The following is a 21,929-nucleotide window of genomic DNA, read 5'->3' as shown; positions in this document are numbered from 1 at the left end:
TACTGTCCTGGTTTCAGCTGGGATAGAGTTAACTGTCTTCCTAGTAGCTGGTACAGTGCTATGTTTTGAGTTCAGTATGAGAAGAATGTTGATAACACTGATGTTTTCAGTTGTTCCTAAATAATGTTTAGTCTAAAATCAAGGATTTTTCAGCTTCTCATGCCCAGCCAACAAGAAGGCTGAAGGGGCACAAGAAGTTGGGACAGGATGCAGGAGCAGCTCGGAACACCTGGCATTTGTTTTCAAGAGTGAACATTAGAATTTGTTGTGCTGCATGTTTGCTAAGCCTTTGAAGAACTAGTTTCACAAGGTCAGGTCGGAGGATGGCCTGGTGTATGCCTGGGAAGATGTGGCTGAAGACAGTCATGAGTACGTGTATGGAATGTTTTTATCTTTAACTGTTCTGAGGACTGGCAAACATCCCAGCCGAGCCAGATATGCGCTCCTGTGTTAGTAACATATAAGTATGCTGTAAGAGACAATAAAGAGTTCCTTTTTTGCCGTTGCTTCGGGACCATCTCGTTGTCATCCTGAGTGCCTCTTTCATCGCCGCATTTTTGGTGCCCCATGTGAGGAGCCAGGAGACTTCAGAAAGCTCAGAGGAACTTTCTGGCGACCCGCAACCTGACGGGTGAGTAATTGTGGCCACAATTCCTTAGAAATAAGGAACAGTAGCGTCCATTGAATGGAAAAGCTACGGGGTTGTGTAGAATAGCACGATGGGACAAGCTGTATCACAAGAGCATCGCTTATACTTAAAGGTTTTGCAACAAATAGTTCATGCAGCAGGATTTAAGCTTACTGAAAAGCAACTAGAACAGTTATTGCTCTTGGTAAAAGAACATTGTACTTGGTTTCCGCAGAACGAGAATGGTACCTTTGATATAAAGCTTTGGGAAAGAGTGGGGGAGCACTTGCAAACAAGAAAGGAGCTAGGGCTTGCAATTCCCGATTCAGCTATTGTAACGTGGAAATTCCTTTTTGCTGCTTTACAACCGTTAAAGGCTTCTGAGACTGATGCGGAACAAAAACCTGAGGCTAATGGTGATAATAACCATGATTCTGACGATATTATTCCATCGGCTCCAGTGGACCCCAATCTAGAACCAGATTTATATCCCCCATTACCTCCACCACAGCCCGCACCACCACCGTTAACGCACACACCCTTCCAGCAGGCAGGCGGGCGGGCAGCACGGGCTCCACGGGGTTGCCAGCCCCCATCACTGCATACAGGTCCCCGCCGCCCCGCCACCGCCTTCTGCGGCCTCTGCGCCTGCTTCGCCGCCACCACTTCCCACGGCCCCCGCAGCCGCCGCCACCCCCCCCCACCCCAACTGCCCAGTATTCCCTCTCCAGGGTTTGCAGAACTTAAAACAGAACCTGGTTTTGCTGCACTGCCTGTATCTCTTTCTCCTGCTAATCCCTCTGACTCTATGCTCCTGTCTAATCCTGTGGCTCCTGCTTTACAGCAGTACAGGAAAGAGGCTATGTCACAAGGAGATCTTACTACTTTTGCTTTCCCTGTAATATTTTGCCAAAATCAAAACCCTGTTCACAATGGCTTGCCTTATCAGGTCTTTAAAGAATTAAGAAAGTCCATACAGGAAAATGGTTTACAGAGCATGGTTACAGTTGGAATTGTAGATGCTATCTCGAATTCTTATATAATGACACCTTGAGACTGGTTTGCATTAATGAAAACAGTGCTTACCTCAGCACAGTACTCTGTTTGGAAATTAGAATACCACGAATTAGCTACCGTGCAGGCAATGGAAAACCTAGAGAATGGTGTTCCTATTGGTATTGATATGTTAATGGGAACAGGGCAATTTACTAGCCCTCAAAATCAAGCCATACAAGATCATCGACTTTTTACACAAGCTTCCCAGATTGCCACTCGATCGTGGAAGCTAGTGTCCGAGACAGGAAACCGAGCAGGATCTTTTGCTACAATTCGACAGGGTTCACAAGAATCTTACCTGTCCTTTATTGACAAATTGCAGAACGCAATTCAAAGACAAATTGATAATGCTGAAGCTGCTAATGCACTGTTACTCCAATTGGCATTTGAAAACGCTAACAGCGATTGTCAGGCGGCACTAATGCCCATTAAAGGCAAGGCTACTGACATAGGTGAATATATAAAGGTATGTCAAAATATAGGCACGGAAATTCACCATGCGTCCGCATTAGCAGCTGCGATATCACAACTTCAATTACAAAAGACTTCTCTGAAATGTTTCAGTTGTGGAAAAGAGGGACATATCAGTAAAAACTGTCCCAAAAAATGACAAAAACCAGGAGACAAAAAGCCAACTCAATTATGTCCTAGATGCCAAAAGGGTTATCATTGGAGCAATCAATGCCGCTCAAAATTTAATAAAGATGGTTGCCCATTCTCGGGAAACGGGAGAAGGGGCGTCCGGTCCTGCACCCCTCAAAATGACAGGGCCCCGCCTCATATGGTGCAGACGAATCAGTTGTTAACCAACTGAAACAATACAGAGTCACAGACCTATGCTCAGCAACCTCAGGAAGTGCCGGGTTGGACTTGGCAGTTACCACAGAAGTAGTATTACATACACCGAATGAAATAAAAGTAGTTAGTACTGGAATTTGGGGTCCCCTTCCAAAAGGCATGGTTGGCTTAATATTTGGACGCTCTAGTACTTCCAAACAAGGTATATTAGTACTACCAGGCATTATTGATTCTGATTATCAAGGAGAATTAAAAATTATGATTACCGTCCTGTTTGGCTATCACGTTCTGCAGCCAGGATAACAAGTTGCTCAGCTTCTTTTATTTCCATATTGGGTTCCAAATTCAAAACAAGTTCCCCGAGGTGAAGGAAACTTTGGTAGCACAAATGAAAATGTCTTTTGGACAAAAGCTATTACTACAAAATAGCCCACATTAGAAATTCAAATACAGGGAAAAACGTTTTTGGGACTAGTAGATACAGGTGCTGATGTTTCAATTATTTCTCAGCATGTTTGGCCACCTGATTGGCCTTTAGAACCAGTACGTACTACCATCACAGGAATAGGGGGGTTGCAAGTACCACTTCGGAGCATTCATTTGTTAGCAGTAAGTGGCCCTGAAAAAAAGGGGGCATGGATTCAACCTTATGTAATGCAAACACCCATGAATCTACGGGGACGAGACTTGTTGCAGCAATGGGACATGACATTAACCACAGAAAAGTCAAATTTATTGTAGCGGTCACTGACATTAAACCCCTACTCAAACTGAAACGGTTAACAGAAAAACCAGTTTGGGTTGATCAGTGGCCATTAAAAGGGGAAAAGTTAACTCATGCCATACAACTAGTCCAGGAACAGCTTCAAACAGGGCACGTTGTTCGGTTTAATAGCCCATGGAATACCCCCATTTTTGTTATTCCTAAAAAATCAGGGACATGGAGACTATTGCATGATTTGAGAGCTATTAATGCAGTAATGCAACCAATGGGATCTTTACAACCAGGAATCCCAAATCCTACCCTTTTACCAGCAGATTGGAACCTTTTTATAATTGATTTAAAAGATTGCTTTTTCACTATCCCTCTCCATCCTGAAGATTGTGAACATTTTGCTTTTTCTGTGCCTTCTGTAAATAATGCACAGCCAATGGATAGATATCAGTGGACTGTGTTGCCCCAAGGCATGATGAATAGCCCTACAATTTGTCAACTGTATGTTGCTGCTGTTCTAGCACCCGTTTGACAACAGTTCCCTTCTAGTATCATTTATCACTATATGGATGATATTCTCATCAGTGCTAAAGAACAAACATATATTGATCAAACCTTAGAACAATTACTGATAGCACTTCAAGCTCATGAATTGCAAATTGCAAAAGAGAAAATTCAGTCCATGCTGCCCTGGAAATATCTAGGGTGGGTTTTATCTGAACAACATGTTAAGCCTCAGACACTAAAACTAAATGTACAAATCAGCACCCTCAACGATGCACAAAAACTGTTAGGAGCTATTCACTGGGTTCGCCCTATGCTCAGATTAGCTAATCATCAACTGCGTAATCTCTTTAATGTATTAAAGGGTGATTCCAATCTCTCTTCGAAGCGAACATTGACCTCTGCTGCAGAGCAAGAGCTGAAATTAGTTACTGAACACATTTCAAAGATGAAAGCAGATCGCATAAGGAGTTCTTTGCCTGTCCATTTCTTTGTACTCAGAACAGAGCATCAACCAATTGGATTAACAGGACAGCTAGAAATTACAAAGTACATTGTTTGGAATGGATTTTTCTCCCCAACACTCTAAAGAAAACAATCACTACTCCAGCTGAACTGTATGCTCTTCTTATAATGAAAGGCCGTACTCGGGTGCAAAGTATTACCGGTTATGATCCAGAAATAATTCATTTGCCGCTCACTACCTCTAATTATCAATTCCTTTTAGAAAATTCCGAACAGTTTCAGATTGCATTGGCTGATTTTGTAGGCAGAATTACATTTTCCTATCCACCCGATAAATTCTTACATAACTTAATATATTTACCTCTAGCTGAAGATGTAATTGTTCAACGGAAACTTATTAATGATGCTAAAACTGGTTTTGTAGACGGCTCCAGAAAGACAGGAAAAGCAGCTGTAGCGTGGCATGACAACAATGAGTGGAAACATTCAGTAACAAAACATGACGGATCTACTCAGAAAACTGAACTCTGGGCAGTTTTGCATACCCTCACCTTGTTTTCACATGAGCCCTTAAATACAGTATGCGACTCTGAGTACGTTGTTAACATTGTCCAATGTATTAATGGTGCCTTTCTGAAAGAAATTAATGACAGAGATTTCTTTGATTTGCTTTTTCAAATTCAGTCTTTGATTTCCCATTGAAAACATCCCTTATTTATTGTTCACATTCAATCTCATACCACTTTACCAGGACCCTTGACAAAAGGTAATGCAATAGCGGATTCATTGACAGTAGCTGTATTACAATTTGATTATGTGAGAGCATCTCATTCCTTTTTTCACCAAAATGCTGCTGGCTTGCACAAACAATTTAAGATTTCTTTATCTCAAACCAAGGACATTATTTGCTCTTGCCCTGATTGTCAGCGACTGACACCACACAGTTTTCCCAGTGGTGTTACACCTCGAGCCCTACAAGCTAATGAAATATGGCAAACAGATGTTACCCATGTAAATTCTTTTGGCCGTCTTAAGTATGTACATATATCTGTAGATACCTTTTCTGGAGCGCTGTGTGTGTCTGCACACACAGGGGAGAAGGTAAAAGATATTAAAAAACATTGGACTCGTTGTTTTGCAATTCTCGAGGTTCCTAAAACAATAAAAACAGACAACGGGCCTGGTTATACCGCTAAAAGCACACAATTGTTTCTGCAACAATGGGGTATAGTTCATGTCACAGGGCTACCCTATAACCCACAAGGACAAGGTATAATTGAACGCAGCCATGTGACCTTAAAAAATATGCTGTTAAAACAACAATGGGGGAATATGAGCCCACAGGAACAATTAGACAATGCAATTTATACCTTAAATTTTTTTAAATGTGAATTCTCAACAGTCTGTCACACCCATGGAAAAGCATTATTCTGGTGAACACGGGAAGTTTACAGAACGACCAAAAGTATTGTATTGAGATCCATTAGTAACTAACTCATGGCTTGGTCCTATTGAACTAATAACTTGGGGAAGAGGGTATGCGTGTGTTCTTCTACCAGCAGGACCTAGGTGGCTGCCTGCTCGTCACGTCAAACCCTATCATGAGCTGGCGAAACCACTCAAACAACCCAATCCCGCAGATGAAGACTCTGAATCTGAAAGAGGAGAAACGAATGAGGAGGAAGCAGTGCATCGAGAATGAAAAAGCTATCACATGGGGAGATTTGAAGAGACTGCAGCAACAAGCTAGCGTGATGATGCAATGTGTATCCTACTCCAAAGAATACCTTTTTTAGCATACCTGGCAATAGTGGCCAGCAACAGTATTTTAAGAATTCTGATCCTTTTTCTTTGCATAGTCACCATGGCTCAGGCAACATTTTTATTGGGCCAATGTTACTGCCCCTCCCTTGTTTAGGCCAGTAACATGGTGGGATTCAGAGATTCCTATCTCTAGTAATGACACAAAATGGACGGGAGGGGTATAGTTACTACCTCCTGGCCCACTAGAAGAAAAGAAAGAATGGATCCGTGTCAATGACACACATACTTATTAATTCCTGAAATGCTCCGAGGGAGGATTGTCTCGGCCAGTCTTACAAGCTCAGTATAATAATAATACTGGACCTTTTTTCATGAAGTCATGGGTGATAGGTATGCCATTTATAAAATGACAAACAGCTCATGGTAATTATCAAAAGAACAATTCCTTGCATAAGTCAGAACCTGACACAGAATCACAAAGATTCGGTGGTGATATGTATTTCACACCCTTATGTTTTTGTAGCAGCTCAATTTGTAGATATTGCTTTACGTAACCATGCTTTTGAAACTAATCTGAATTAACCTTGGCATTTTAGCTGTTTTACTCATAAGAATATATCTGAATTAAGTCTTACAGTAATCATGCCAATGTGACATCAAGCTGAATTGTGGATCCCTGTAAATATGACCAAATCGTGGGAAGGGAAATCAGGATTAAGTCAATTATCAAGGCTTTTGAAGCGGACAATTAGTCACCCAAAACGATTTATAGGATGGCTCATTGCCTTTATAATATCAGCTATCATTATTGCAGCTACTGCCACCGTTGCTACCATGGCGCTTGCGAAATCCCTTCAGACTGCTCACACAGTAGCTAATGTATTAGAAAATTTTACAGCTGAAATGAATACCCAGGTACAAATTGATCAACAATACTAGCATGATTGGACACTTTAGAAGCAGTGGTAATTTGGCTTGGAGTGTATTGGGTTAGTGTGGCAAGGATTTGATAGCAGGGGGGTTACAGGGGTGGCTTCTGTGGGGGCTGCTGGAGGTTTTCCCCCGTGTCTGACAGAGCCAATGCCGGCTGGCTCTAAGACGGACCTACCGCCGGCCAAAGCTGAGCCAATTAGTGATAGTAGTAGCACCTCTGTGTATAAAAAAAAAACAAAACTGGAGAAAGGGAAGAGAAAAGGGGTTGCAGCACACAGAAACAGCAGCTGAAGAGTAAGAACATGTAAGAGAAACAACCCTGCAGACACCAAGGTCAGTGAAGAAGGAGGGGGAGGAGGTGCTCCAGGCACTAGAGCAGAGATTCCCCTGCAGCCCGTGATGAAGACCATGGTGAGGCAGGCTGTCCCCCTGCACCCATGGAGGTCCACAGTGGAGCAGATATCCACCTGCAGCCTGTGGAGGACCCCACACCGGAGCAGGTGGATGCCCAAAGGAGGCTGTAAACCCGTGGGAAGCCCGCGCTGGAGCAGGATCCTGGCAGGACCTGCAGATCTGTGGAGAGAGGAGCCCATGGAGCAGGTTTTCTGGCAGGACTTGTGACCCCGTGGGGGACCCACGCTGGAGCAGTGTGCTCCTAAATGACTGCACGCCATGGAAAGGACCCATGCTGGAGAAGTTCGTGAAGAACTGTCTCCTGTGGGAGAGATCCCACGCTGGAACAGGGGAAGAGTGTGATGAGTGCTGCCACTGAGGAGGATGAAGCGACAGAGATAATGTGCAATGAACTGACCGCAAACCTCATTTCCTGTTCCCCTGTCCAGCTGAGGAGGGAGAGTGATAGAATAGCTATGGTGGGTGCCTGGTGTCCAGCCAGGATCAACCCATCACATGGAGATAGACAAAGTGCATTGCAAAATAGAATGAAATTACATTGCAATTGGGAATTTCAAAAACAAGGGCTCTGTGTAACTCCTTTACAAAGGAATGAAAGCGTACGAGACTGGAATTAGGTGAAGGCGCATTTGCTACTAATATTGCAGGAGAGATCTAAGGTCTTGCACAGATATTACAAGATCAAATGGGAAATATACAAAATTAGCAGAATAAGGTGTTTTTCAAAGAATTGTCTAATAGTGTTAAATGGTTAAATCCAAAAACAGGGTTTGAAGGTTGAAACCTGTGTATCCAAATTTATATTGCTATTGGAGGGTTATTAATCATTTGTGTGTTTGCAGCAATCAGAATCATCTGAGGAACAGTATGAGGATTGCGTTGATTCGAAGCTAGAGTCCTCGCTGCCTTCCTCCTGAATCTGATGTTCCTAAACAAAAAAGGGGGAGATGCGGGAACAGCTTGGAACACCTGGCATTTGTTTTCAAGAGTGACTGTTAGAATTTGTTGTGCTGCATGTTTGCTAAGCCTTTGAAGAACTAGTTTCACAAGGTCAGGTCAGAGGATGGCCTGGTGTATGCCTGGGAAGATGTGGCTGAAGACAGTCATGAGTACGTGTATGGAATGTTTTTATCTTTAACTGTTCTGAGGACTGGCAAACATCCCAGCTGAGCCAGATATGCGCTCCTGTGTTAGTAACATATAAGTATGCTGTAAGAGACAATAAAGAGTTCCTTTTTTGCCATTGCTTCGGAACCATCTCGTTGTCATCCCGAGTGCCTCTTTCATCACCACAACGGGTCACAGCCAGGGCAGCTGACCCAAAGTGGCCAACAGGGTATTCCCTACCATGTGACATCATGTCTAGTATATAAACTGGGGGGAGTTGGCCCAGAAGGGATCGCCACTCGGGAACTAACTGTGGTGGGTGGTAAGCAATTGCACTGTGCATCATTTGTACATTCCAATCCTTTTATTACTACTGTTGTCATTTTATTAGTGTTACCATTACCATTATTAGTTTCTTCTTTTCTGTTCTATTAAACTGTTCTTATCTCAACCCACGAGTTTTACTTTTTCTGATTTTCTCCCCCATCCCACTGGGCTTAATTGCTGGCTGGGGTTAAACCATGACAGACAGTATTTTGTGATTGATTTATTAAATACTTTTACAGTACTACAAATGTAACATTCATAAATAAGGTATGATATCACAGTAGCTGAGTTCTTTCAGACTGAATTTGGTACCATGCCCAAGTCCATCAGCACTATTGGCAAAGGATATCCTAAACAGCCTACATGAACATTTCTTGGTTTTACCTATAACACTTCAGTGACTCTTAAGGTCACCTATAAGCCAGCTTCAAGTAGTACTACTCCATAACATCTTTTTTTTTTTCCAGGTCTATCAAAGAATATTAGTGCATTGCCAAGTAATTCAAGATTTGCTCTAAGAAATAAAATCTGATACAATATAGCAGATTATAGCTGCAAATACAGTAAAAGGGTTTAGGATTTGACTATTAAAGATAAAACTACACATCTTAATTCAACTAAAGGCGAGGGGCAATAATACAAAGTACACATCATTTACTCAGTAAGTCTACCTTAAATGTAAACAGTTCAATACTAAAATGCTGAATTAAGTTAGGCTTTACACCACTGTCTAGATTTCAGCTGAATGCTCACATTAAATTTCAAATGTTTAGCTGAACTCTATGCAAAACAGTTGCCACTACTAAAAGCTTTAAATAGGCTTCTAAAGTACAGTTTAAAAATCTCGACCAAAATCTAGATTTAAGTAAATTGATGTTTCTTGAACATCAGTTACCTGCAATTCTGGCATTGAGTTATTTCTGACCAAATCTTTGTTCACATAGCAGCTGATAGTCCTAGAATAATTTCACTAATCTAAAACACCTTTGTATCTCTGTAACCACATTACTATTCCAAGGGCTATATTGATTTATAGCAGGGTAGTTACTGCAGTTCAACCTTCATAGACAAGTTTATATGCTTTTTATTAAATATCACAGCTCCTTAGATATACTATTCTATATAATTAAATAAAATCAGAAGACATTAAAAAACTTTACATCCAGGTTTCCATTTCTTAGAATAAAATGCACTGAACTGTGTCTAGGTTTCTTTCACAGCTATGCAACTGACATATATGAGTTGCAGCAATCGCCTTCAATGTTTTCCCTCCTATTTCCAGTTTGCCTTGATTAAACTGTATACACACCATGGAAATATAAACAGCAAAAAAAGCATCCTTTCTTAGCTGATAACTATATGTATAGCATTAGAAGCAGCACAATAAGCTATGTATTGGGTTTGCATTGCAAGGAATTGGTAGCAGGAGGGCTACAGGGGTGGCTTTTTGAGAAGCACTAGAAGCTTCCCCTATGTCCAACAGAGCCAATGCCAGCCAGCTCCAAGATGGACCTGCTGCTGGCCAAGGCCGAGCCCATCAACAACAGTGGTAGCGCCTCTGTGATAACATATTTAAGAAGGGAAAAAAGTTGCTGCACAACAGAAACTACAGCTGGAGAGAGGAGTGAGAATATGTGAGAGAAACAACTCTGCAGATGCCAAGGTCAGTGAAGAAGGAGGGGGAGGAGGTGCTCCAGGCACCACAGCAGAGATTCCCCTGCAGCTTGTGGTGAAGACCATGGTGAGGCAGGCTGTCCCCCTGCAGCCCATGGAGGACCCCATGAAGGAGGCTGTGACCCCATGGGAAGCCCACACTGGAGCAGGTTCCTGGCAGGACCTGCGGACCCATGGAGAGAGGAGCCCACGCTGGAGCAGGTTCCTGGCAGGACCTGCGGACCCATGGAGAGAGGAGCCCACGCTGGAGCAGGTTTTCTGGCAGGACTTGTGACCCCGTGGGGGACCCACACTGGAGCAGTGTGCTCCTGAAGGACTGCACGCCGTGGAAGGGACCCATGCTGGAGCAGTTCATGAAGAACTGCAGCCTGTGGGAAGGGCCCACATTGGAGAAGTTTGTGGAGGACTGTCTCCCGTGGGAGGGACCCCATGCTGGAACAGGGGAAGAGTGTGATGAGTCCTGCCCCTGAGGAGGAAGGAGCAGCAGAAACAACATGTGATCAACTGACTGCAACCCCCATTCCCTGTCCCCCTGTGCCACTCGGGGAGGAGGTAGAGCAATCAAGAGTAAAGTTAAGCCCAGGAAGAAGGGAGAGGTGGGGGGAAGGTGTTCTGAGATTTGGTTTTATTTCTCAATACCCTGCTCTGATTTGATCAGTAATAAATTAAGTTAATCTTCCCCAAGTCAAATCTTTTTTACCCATGATGGTAATTGGTGAATGATCTCTCCCTGTCCTTATGTTGACCCACGAGCCTTTCTTTATATTTTCTCTCCCCTGTCCAGCTGGCTGGGGGGGAGTGATAGAGCAGCTTTGGTGGGCATCCAGCCAGGGTCAACCCGCCACAAGCTAATATAAACTAGAATAGAGTCCTGTAAACAGCTGAGAACTTCAACACAGCAAATTGGTTTAGCACATTAATTCTGAAACTTAGGTGGTCACAGATGCACCTCACAATCAATCACCTTCCGGAGCATCACAAACTTAAATATTTATCTACTTTCAGGAGCCTATGATAGGTAAAGACATTACACTGGGAAACTGAAGAACTTCTCACAAGTCAAAAAGCAAATTCGACCCAAACTTAAAAAAAGAAAAAAAATAAAAAATTTTCTGAAATGCCTGATCATGTCATGTGATTCCACTCTGGATAGTCATTAATACCATATCCTGACAGCATTAACAAACCTTATCCAAATCAGGCATAGGTAGATGAGCGGATTTGTCAAGCTAACCGAAGCACATGACACAGAACTCATGTTGGCTTGAAGCCACAGACAGGAATCTAATGTATCAACACTAAATCCTTCCACATCAATAGGAATAATGCATGTCCTTAGGGCCTCTAGTAATACATCACAAATAGGAGCAAGATAAATTTTTGCACCCCAACTGCACACAAATCCTGTAACAAATTCCAAAGTTTACCAGGCTACCTATAAAACTTAAAGCCAAGACATGTAAGTAAATAAAATACACCTGGTCTCTTATATTGAATTAATTCCCTTCTACTTACAATTATTCTGTTCTTCATAATTAGTTTCAAGAATACCATTACGCCATTAGTTTCAAACAAAAATAATAAAACTTAGATCTTTATGAAAATGCTGAATCTTCCAAATACAGCAGTCACAATGAGCTCAATATTAAGGGAAACTGTATACTTGAAGAATATAGCCCAAAGGTGTACAACAGCAAACTGCTAAGTTTCACATCATTTGCTGCCACTCCCACACACAATATGGATGCCACAGAACTTCTGACTATCTGTGCTGGTTTGGGCTGGGATAGAGTTAATTTTCTTCATAGTAGCTAGTATGGGGCTATGTTTTAGATTTGTAATGAAAACAGTGTTGATAATACAGAGATGTTTTTGTTATTGCTGAGCAGTGCTTACACAGAGTCAAGGCCTTTTCTGCCTCTCACACCACCCCACCAGCAAGTAGGCTGGGGGTGCACAAGTAGTTGGGAGGGGACACAGCCAGGACAGCTGACCCCAACTGACCAAAGGGATATTCCAGACCATATGACATCATGCTCAGCATATAAAGATGGGGGAAGGAGGAAGGGGGGACATTCAGAATGATGGCATTTTGTCTTCCCAAGTAACTGTTATGTGTGATGGAGCCCTGCTTTCCTGGAAATGGCTGAACACCTGCCTGCGGATGGGAAGTGGTGAATTAATTCCTTGTTTTGCTTTGCTTGCATGCACAGCTTTTGCTTTACCTATTAAACTGTCTTTATCTCAGCCCATGAGTTTTCTCACTTTTACCCTTCTGATTCTCTCCCCCATCCCACTGTGAGGGAGGTGAGCAAGCAGCTGTGTAGTGCTTGGTTGCTGGCTGGGGTTAAACCACAACACTGTCCTATGAATGCTTTACAGCCTGATTTCCATCAATTGAAGCCACACTTGTAAGTTATACTGCAAAGTCACTTGCACAGAGATCATTTTACTACCATGGGGAAGCAGAAAGGAAAGTTTCTAGTATTACTAATAGTCCTAGAACAAACAAAACCATATCTAAAAAATCAGCATGCAACTAGATCTTCTAGCGTGCTCTCCTGGGTAGGGGGGAGAGAGGGGAAGTATCCTCAGACCTACAGTGCTATTTCTACACTGAAACAGTTGCATCTTAAATGCACATAAGCTGATGTACCATGAAAAAATCAACAATGCTTCACATAACACAGTAAGCAATCTAAAAAAACCTTTTGTTGTTGAGTAATTAAAAGGCAGGTAGAGACTAAGGAACACCTATGGTTTAGGTCAAGGTGATATTGTAATATTTTTTCTGTATTATACTCAACACTGGAAAAATCCTGCTCTTATCAGACTAATACGAGTCCTCTACTGTCTGTTTTTAGTAACTTTTTATTATCTTGGGTCAAAAAGGTTGAAAGAAACCAGAGCACACAAATACTTTTGCTTTTATTTGAAAGGGTTGGGGTTTTTTTGTTTGGGGTTGTTGGGGTTTGGTTTTTTTTGGTGTGTTTTTTGCTTGTGGTTTGGTTTTTTTTGGGTTTGTTTTTTTTTTTCCAACCAGGAGAGCATTAAAAATTTTAACCATTTTCCCCAAGGCTAGAATTTCTGAGCCTATTACAAACATAGCATAAAGCCTGTATGTAGGTTTTTTTGAGTTGTAACTGCAGTTCACCTCATTAGGTGTAGAAGATACTATCTCATTTTTCCTACATGGATCAAAGCATGTCTCAACAGAACTAAAAATATTATATTCTTCCCTCGATGGGGAAGTCCAGGCATTGATGCCCAGTGTCTTAAATTGAAGCTCTCCCTCCAACTATACATGAAGAGGAAAGTGAGAATTGATACATTAAAAATAACTGTCCTGTATTACAGTATCAGTTAAGCAGATCTTCTCTCTAGATTTTTTTTTCCCCCGTAGTACTTTGCACAGCTACAGCCCAAAACGAGTTATTTTGCCTTACTCAGTGTTGGGACCATCTTATTAGGCACCTCTCCCATACCCTTTCACAAACTTAAGAATCAAAGTATCTAAGAATTTAAGTTCCTTTCCTATCCCCTGCCCCTTTAAAGCCAGCTAGTCACAGACATAAGTCTTGATCCACACCCCTAAAACAGGTAATTCTGAGCTACATATATTCTTGCACAGCTTTCAGCACACATCACAGTTCCTGGGGTTAGCCAAGGTGGTAGCAATACCCTGAATTCACAAATGCTTCTTGCTACTGAAAAATGTACGTACACTCACCCCATCTTAAAAATAAGGACAATGTCAAAAATTGCAATCTTTTTGGATGTTCAGTGAGGAAAACCTGCATCATAAAGGAACAAGCAAAACTTATTCCAAGACACTGTCTCATAAGACAGAAGCCAAGTTGCCCTTGACCTAGTTAAATAGGAATGAAAAGTCCATACTTTGGTTTCCAAGAACCTTTCTTTCAAGAGCCCTGATTAAAATACATTTCCATATAGAGACTGTCCCGATCTAATATTTACAGTATACTCATGGTAAGTGCTGTATTTACAGATAAAATGACTACCCAGAGAGTTACCATGGGCAAAGACATGAGGGTTAGAATCAACTGCCACAACTCAGATTCTTTTACTCTGCTGAAACCTGACAACGCTTTTTCTGAGCGTCTCATCTGCATGCTAGCATTGTAACCCCCTTTGGCCAAGGCTTCAGGAGATCAAGCACTATACTATTAAGATATTCAGATTGTCTCATAAATTTTATACTGAATATGATGTAAATGGTTACCTTAACCAGGCTCTAAGAGAGTCATCAATTTTACCTGAAACATGTTCTCATCTCTGTTACTGCTTTGCTTAGAAGCTGCACCTTTTGAACTTTCACCAGTCTTCTGCTTCTTTACAGGCTTTTCTGGAGCTGCTTGCTTTTTCCGCTTTACCTTGGAGCAAGAATAGAAAAAGAAATGCATGAACCACAACTCATTTCATAAGTTACAAAAAAGCTTATGTTAGAGGTCACAAACTGCTAACTATGCAATACACATTATCGCCTTCCTTCTGTGAAAGCAGGAATCCAATACTATACATTTAGACTGGAATTTAAAAAAAAAAAGTCTTCAAATGAGCCTATTTCAGTTCCCAGTGAAGTTTACCATAATACTTTGGCTTTAGAGAGAATTTAATTAGATTAAAATAAATTTCAAAAAGCCTACTCTTTTCATGCAGCAATATTGTCAGTTCAGTAGTTTTAATTAAAATTTTCAAGTCTGATGGAAGTTTCACCTTCCTTTCCACTGAGTGCAATGAAAAATGCAGGACAACTAACAACTCTTCTAAAAAAAGAAAAAAATAATAGATGAGATAATGAAGAAAGGATCTGGAAATCAAATCCAACAGAGGAGATTTTTTTTTTAAATCTGAGTCCAATCTCTGTCCATAGCATGATAAATTAAACATGTTTTTAAAACATTCAGATGATATCACCTATAAATCAGATAACTTTGCTAGCAGATGCTACAAAGTTACTATTTCCACTAATGGTTATATAGTAGTCATGCCCGCCTCAAGGAAAGAATAATACAAAGATACCAAAAATTAGTCCCACCTGCTAGAACCATATTGTAGATAACCTCTTTTGAAGACAAACAGTTCCAACACATATGGGAGGTTGTCATAGAAAAAAACCCAAACCTTACTGCCCACGGAAGCAGACTGTTAGGCTATGTCTTTTCAGGAATACATTTCCCTAACAACAACAAATAATCACCTGACCATTTTCTCTTATATTAAGATTTGACAAAACACCTAATTTGCGAAGTTCAACCAAGTCACATTTGAACCAATTCAGTAAAGCAGACAGTCTCTTCACATACTGCACTAAAAAAACCTGATGTCTGCATTACCACCTAGCATTTCTTAAAAAGATAAATTCACTGTTGTATTCAAATTTTTGTTCATAATGACTGGTACATCTATACAAACTTATAAATTAACTATTAAAAATAAATGAGAACACTAAATTCATGCATTTAAAACAGTTAATGTTAAAATTATCAACTCAAAGACATTCAGGTTGGCTCAGCTTTTAAGTGAGAAACTAGCAGATGGCATTACAGTAAATGTAAGAATCTGAAACAGAGAAAAAGAACACACAAACAAGATAAGCAAGTGGCACATGGATGACAGGGCAAGTGGAGGTTTTTGGTTTGGACTTGCAAGTAATCCAAATAACAAAAAGAAGGGGGGCAGGGGGTGTCCTCAAAATTAGTCAAAATTCTTGCCACCAGGGGCAGCTTATACAGAAGCCTTCTATCACTTGCCACAAAGCAGCAAAGAATTCCAGGAAGCATGTGGCTAGATATACCATACGAAAAATCCTGAAGAAAGCAAAATGCAACTTAAGCAAAGAAGTTTACTGCAAAGCAAAAAGCATCCCCCCAAACCCTAATTTGGGGGGGGGGTGGGGGGGGGGTGGGGGTGGTGTGTGTTTTGTTGGTTTTTGTTGTTGTTTTGGGTTTAAGTGTCTGATAAATCATATGGAATGACATGCATTTTGTGACATAATGCTCACCTAATTCTTTAGCCCCAGCCTGAAATATAAGAGTTAATACAGTAGTTATAAACTGCATATAATGTTCACCTTTTTGTCAACTTCACTATCTGAATCACTGGCAGATGAGCTTGAAGACACAAGTTCCTTTGACTTAGGCATTCTAGGAAGAGAAAGATAACATGAGAACACTATACAATGAATACATCCCATTATGGCTAGAAAGCCACCTTCAAACCTGTTTGTATTCAAAGCCCTCCTGAAGACTTTCCTTAACTCTATCCCAGCCGAAACCAGGACACTGCTTTTTCGTATAAGCTTTAATACACGTTGTAGATGTGATCTCAAACACCCTTCCCTCTTATATAACTTCCCCTTTTTTGCTGCAAACTGCCTTAAATGCAGTGTTTTAGATTCTGAACTGTTTACAAATGGACAATTTTTCACCAGTTTCATATACCCCCAGGTATGGTAGAAACCATAATGTAAAAAATACAATACTGTCCTCCAGCTGAATTCTCAATATTACATTCATAAATATAAACAATTAAGGCCCCAGCATTATCTATATTCTTACATGAGCATTTTGCCTAGTTGAATTTGCAAGCAACAGCTACATAATCGTCATATATGATGAAGCTAAAGTTCCCATCAATAACAGAAAAAGTCTGAAAAAAACATCTTAGTTACAGTGAACTACAGTATTGCAATGAATATTTCCACTGCAGCTTTATCACATCAGTCACTAGAGTCTATTCATTTGCCAGACAAGCAGACATTCAACTTTCCTTGAACGCATGCTGCCAGGTGTGCTTCTACATCTCTCTACTATGCAAGCATATAGTTAGATATAGCAGTTGAACATCTTGCCTGCTACTAGAACCTCTTCGTAACAAATAAATAGCTCATTTATTCTTTCAGAATAAAAATAAGCATCACAGGGAAAAAGTGTATAAAATAAACTACAGCTAGGAAAGGCTAATAAAAGATTAAAGCAGCATATCTCAGGAAAGAAAAAGGAATAACTTTTTAAACTGGCAATGAAATAAACCATGTGCAAAGGAAAAAAAATGGAGTCTGAATAATGCTAATGGATCAATGTGGTTCTAAAGTAGGGCAAATTCTGTCGTAATAGTTTGGAGCACAACGATGGAAGTTGTAGCACTGAAAATGAAACAGGGTATGGGAAGCACACATAAGCCACACGCTGCAGAATGGAGGCAGAGAAGAGCTGGAACGGGAAAATGCAAAAATAAGCACAGCAATAATATGAAATCGGGAAGCCGAACAAGAAAAGTCTGATACGCGGGAGGCGGGGGCACCAGCAGATGATAACCCCAGAGTCCACATCAGGATGAGGGAGGAACAACATGGAGGAAGGTGGGGGCGGAAACTAGGGGAAAAAGAAACAGGGGGTGGTGGGTACCCCTCGGAAGCTGGCAGGCAGAGCGTGAGGAAACACCGAAGCGCCGCAGAGAACAAGGGTGGAATGAGACGAGCCAAGCGAGGACGAGGGAAAGGAAGATGAGAAAGACAAGCAAGTAGGAGCTAGGAACATCAGGTAGGTGGATCCCAGCCGCCATTTTCCTCCCCTCTTTCTCTTTTCTACGGCTCGTGTTGCCCCCCAGGAAAAAGGAGCGAAGGCCCGATAGGGGAACGCAGGCAAGGACGCCCAGGTCCTCCCGGGGCAGGGCGGCAGCAAGAGGGATGCAGGTTACCGGCGGCGAAGAAGAGAAGAGGCAACACAAAAAAAAAAAAAAAAAAAAAAAAAAAAAAAGGGGTTGGGGGTCGTCAGCGGGCAGGGTTAGATCCCGATGTGGGGGGAACGGAGCCGGGCGGTTCCCCATCACCATTTTCTCCCTCACTCAAATCCTCTTTGCCCCCCCAACATGGCAGCGGCTCCTCCTCCTACCCCAGACCCGCTCCACGGTGGGGCATTCCTCCCGCAGAGCACAACGGACACTTGAAGAAAAGGGGAAGCCTCGCCACAGTTACCCAACGCACTTCTCCTGCACCAGGACAGGAGGTACCAAGCCCCCAACAGCTAAGGGGTGGGGGATGAAGAAAATGGCAGCAGCCCCAACTGGATACAAGGGGAAACCCCAATACTCACGTCCTACTAGGCACACAACTCCTCTACACCACGAGAAAAACAGAAGTGACGCATCGCGGAATCCCCGCCCTTGCCCTGCACTACGTGAGAGGGAGGAGGCGTTTAAAGGGGACGTGTCCATTTGTTACTTGTTTCTACCTCCCCCGCCCAAGCTGGGGCAGCAGAAAAAAAAAAAAAAAAAAGTCTCCCATGGGGCTAGTCCCCGCATCTACTGTTTCACACTAATCGAGAGAGGCCCGTGGGGATGATGACAGAACCCTGCCCGCAGCCCAGCCTGGAGCCAGACCCCGTCGGAGTTGCGGCCCCACTGAGGGGAGGGGGAGGCGCAGCTGCGGCCGGGCCTTCACCAGCTGCCTGCACTCTGCTGAGGGACTGTGAGAGGGGGCCGGGAGGAGGGCCCTTAATACCTAAAAGGAACCCTTAAAAATAATAAATCTGTAAGTTGTTGTTTTCTTTTGCTCGCTGCAGCGGTTCCTCGATCTCGTTTAGAGCTGCCCTGCCAGCAGCCGTGCCCAAGGGAAGGAGACGGAGACACTGTGAGGTGGTGTAGCTGCGTTGACTTTGCATACTGTAAACCGCGGCACCTGAGGCGCTGTTCAGGAAAGTGCCGGTTCCCCTTTCACTGGGTAACTTGCGTTTTGTTTTCTTCTTGACGGGCTTCGCGATTGGGGGGTGGGTGAGCCTTATGGCTCCCATCTTATCTTGTTATCAATTAATATGTATAATATGATTGAAATAACCAGGGAACTGCTAAAGTCCTGTGTACAGCCCCCATCAGTTAATATTTAAAATAGGGAAACAATAACTAGATATTATTTAGGGTTTAGGAACTAACTATTAGACAATGGGGCTTTATGCTTATGTCAGAAAAGGTAATGGATTGTGGTCTGATCAGCAAACCTTGAAGAACCGCTTGGAACTGCCAAGATTAGGGAAGAAGTAGGTAAAAGGTAATTCCTACAGGGGGAGATGGCAACCACCGGCTCATTGACCACCTACTCAAATGATACCACCTACTCAAAAGAAGACAATGAAGGAAGAAGACAGAGTCTGCGCACTAATTTACATGAGGGGCGAAGAAAAAAGAACCAATCGTTAAGAGAAATAACAATGAATATGTATTACTTAAGTATATAAATGTGAGAATTTTTGAGGCAAGGGTGTGCTGTCTTGAGACAGGCACCCATTCATGTGCATCAATGAAATTAATTTGAAAATACCTTGACTCTGTGTGTTATTGGCTTGCACACCGGGTAAATGAACCCTGTTTGAGAGACAACAATCTTGGGTCAAGTGAAGGTCTGAAGCACCAGGGGCAGAAGGTTAAAAAAATACTTCTGTTCTAAACACTTTTTAAAAGCCCTCTAAGCAAAAAAAACTTGAAAATATAATCTGACAGTCTTGCCTATTTCCATAGCATGTTTACACCAGAATACTGCGTCGTAAGTGCCTTGCTGATGCTGTTTCCTGTGTCAGGATTTGAAGAAGGGCAGTAGGTTTAGTTCATCTTGATAGCATATGTCCATACATTTCATGTGGTTTGTTCAAATTTTTATGGTTTTAATATTTTGTACCAGCCATGGAAACTGGTTTGCTGCTACATGACTGTAAAAGTGAGATTTGGTAAATAATTATTAGAAATCTTATACTAACACTATGATTGAAACAATAGACAAAAGTATAGCCAAGCAATTAACTAGTAGAGGTAGTTACTCCTAAGTTTTGCAGTTCTTGGCTCTTATGACTGGATGTTCCTGTATGCTAGATGAGAACAATGTTGAAACTGACCACATGTGATTGAAACTGCGTTAAGCTTCAAGATCAAAGAACAAGGACAAGAACAAAGACTTCAAGGACAGACAACAGAATCTCAAATGGGTCGGTGGTCGTAAAAGCAGCCCTTTGACTCAAATGGATCCTTCATTGCGCATGATCGGATGTAGGCAGTACTATGATAATCAGTTATAATAATTTCTATGTCTATGTATACTAATCTGATGAATATGCAATTAGTTATTCTATATAACCTGTTTGTGCTAAAGCTGTGGTATGCACGCTAGGTGGAATTATCCCCCGTGCATCCAGCGCTGCAATAAAGAATGCCTACTTTCTAAAACTCCAAAACGAGTCTTAGAGAGTTTCTTCGACCGGCTTTTCGGTATCATTTTGGCACCCCAGATGGGACAAGGCTTCTGAGACTCGACGGACATGGGATCGCAGGACCTCCAGCCGGCACCGAGATTTTTCGGGGAGACCCTTGATCCCCATTCCCTGGGCTCACAAGCCAAGGCCACTGGTAAGATTATATTTAAAGGCATTCTTTTGATTAACCTGGTTCTGGTATTCTGGTCTGGTACTCTTACCTGTAAGCCTGACTAAGAGAAGTCAGCAAGGAAGAGGTATAAAAGGATCCTTAAAAGTCTGGTATTCTGGTAGAAGTACTTCTCTGATAAAGGGTATCCGTCTCGCTGGTTGAAGGCAGAGATACTCATTTGGTTTGGTCTCAGTACTTTGATTAAGGCTTTGGGATTTGACTATTGATTTTGGATATGACCTTTTGATCTCTGATTGATTCTGTTTGGTATTTTGACTGAGGCTCTGATATTTGACTTTCCAATTTTTTGATTTTTGTATATTGAAGGTATTGATAATGGGTGTAGCGTTTGCTACATATCAAGGTGCCACGATTAGATCACTGGTCGGCCCGGACCAGGGAAAGAGACAGATAACACACACAGTGTGAGCGCCCACTTCCGCCTTTTATTGCGCAGTTAATTCCTTTTATACTAACAAGGGTAGGCGGGATTACAGATACGTCATAGGGCTGCGACTAACCCTCCATCTTTCCGTGACATCGCAAGATCTTCCGAACACCGTTCCCTACAAATGGGAACAGGACAGTCAAGTGAACTCCCTAAAAAATCACCTCTGGGGTGTATTTTGAAGCACTGGAAATAGCTGGGGGGTGTCCTGGGTTGTAACGTGCGGAGAGAAGATTTGATTAAATATTGTAATCATTGGTGGCCTCTGTATGAGCTTGATGAAGGGGAAAAGTGGCCTGTGAATGGGACACTAAATTATAACACCATGTTACAACTTATGTTATTTTTGAGACATGAGCAGAAATGAGATGGAGTTATGTATTGTGATTTATTCTTTACCTTAAAGAAATCATCCTGAGTGGCAAAAGGATTGTGGAATTAATATGCCACTAAGCGATCCTTTTGTGCTATCTTTAGAAAAAGAGAAGGAAACAAAAAGGTGACAATAAGCTCAAAAGGTGTTGTTCTGCATGTAGTATTGGGCAAAGATGTTTAAAGTTATACGAGTAAGAATGAGAGGATGATACTGAAATGATAATTGGATCTCAAAGGGCCCCACTTAGAACTGCTCCCAGAAATAGTGATGAAAGAGAGCCCATGAATAG

General features: G+C 42.0%; 1 protein-coding gene across 1 annotated transcript in view; it reads right to left on the bottom strand.

Moving 5' to 3' along the window:
• The window catches only part of SUB1 (SUB1 regulator of transcription), a 29,208-nt gene extending 10,638 nt beyond the window's left edge, over nucleotides 1–18,570 (bottom strand). Inside the window, exons 1-3 of the mRNA XM_069775434.1 lie at nucleotides 18,503–18,570; nucleotides 16,480–16,552; nucleotides 14,663–14,779 (exon numbers count right to left, since the gene is read on the bottom strand). Of these exons, the coding sequence (XP_069631535.1) occupies nucleotides 14,663–14,779; nucleotides 16,480–16,551 (189 nt within the window). The 5' untranslated portion in view covers nucleotide 16,552; nucleotides 18,503–18,570. The remainder of the gene's footprint in view (nucleotides 1–14,662; nucleotides 14,780–16,479; nucleotides 16,553–18,502) is intronic.
• Between the last annotated feature and the right edge of the window lie 3,359 nt (nucleotides 18,571–21,929).

This window comes from Haliaeetus albicilla, chromosome W, assembly GCF_947461875.1.
Source record: "Haliaeetus albicilla chromosome W, bHalAlb1.1, whole genome shotgun sequence".
Lineage (NCBI taxonomy): Eukaryota > Metazoa > Chordata > Aves > Accipitriformes > Accipitridae > Haliaeetus > Haliaeetus albicilla.
Note: the sequence above shows the minus strand (reverse complement) of the source record. Positions and strands in the feature narration are given on the sequence as shown.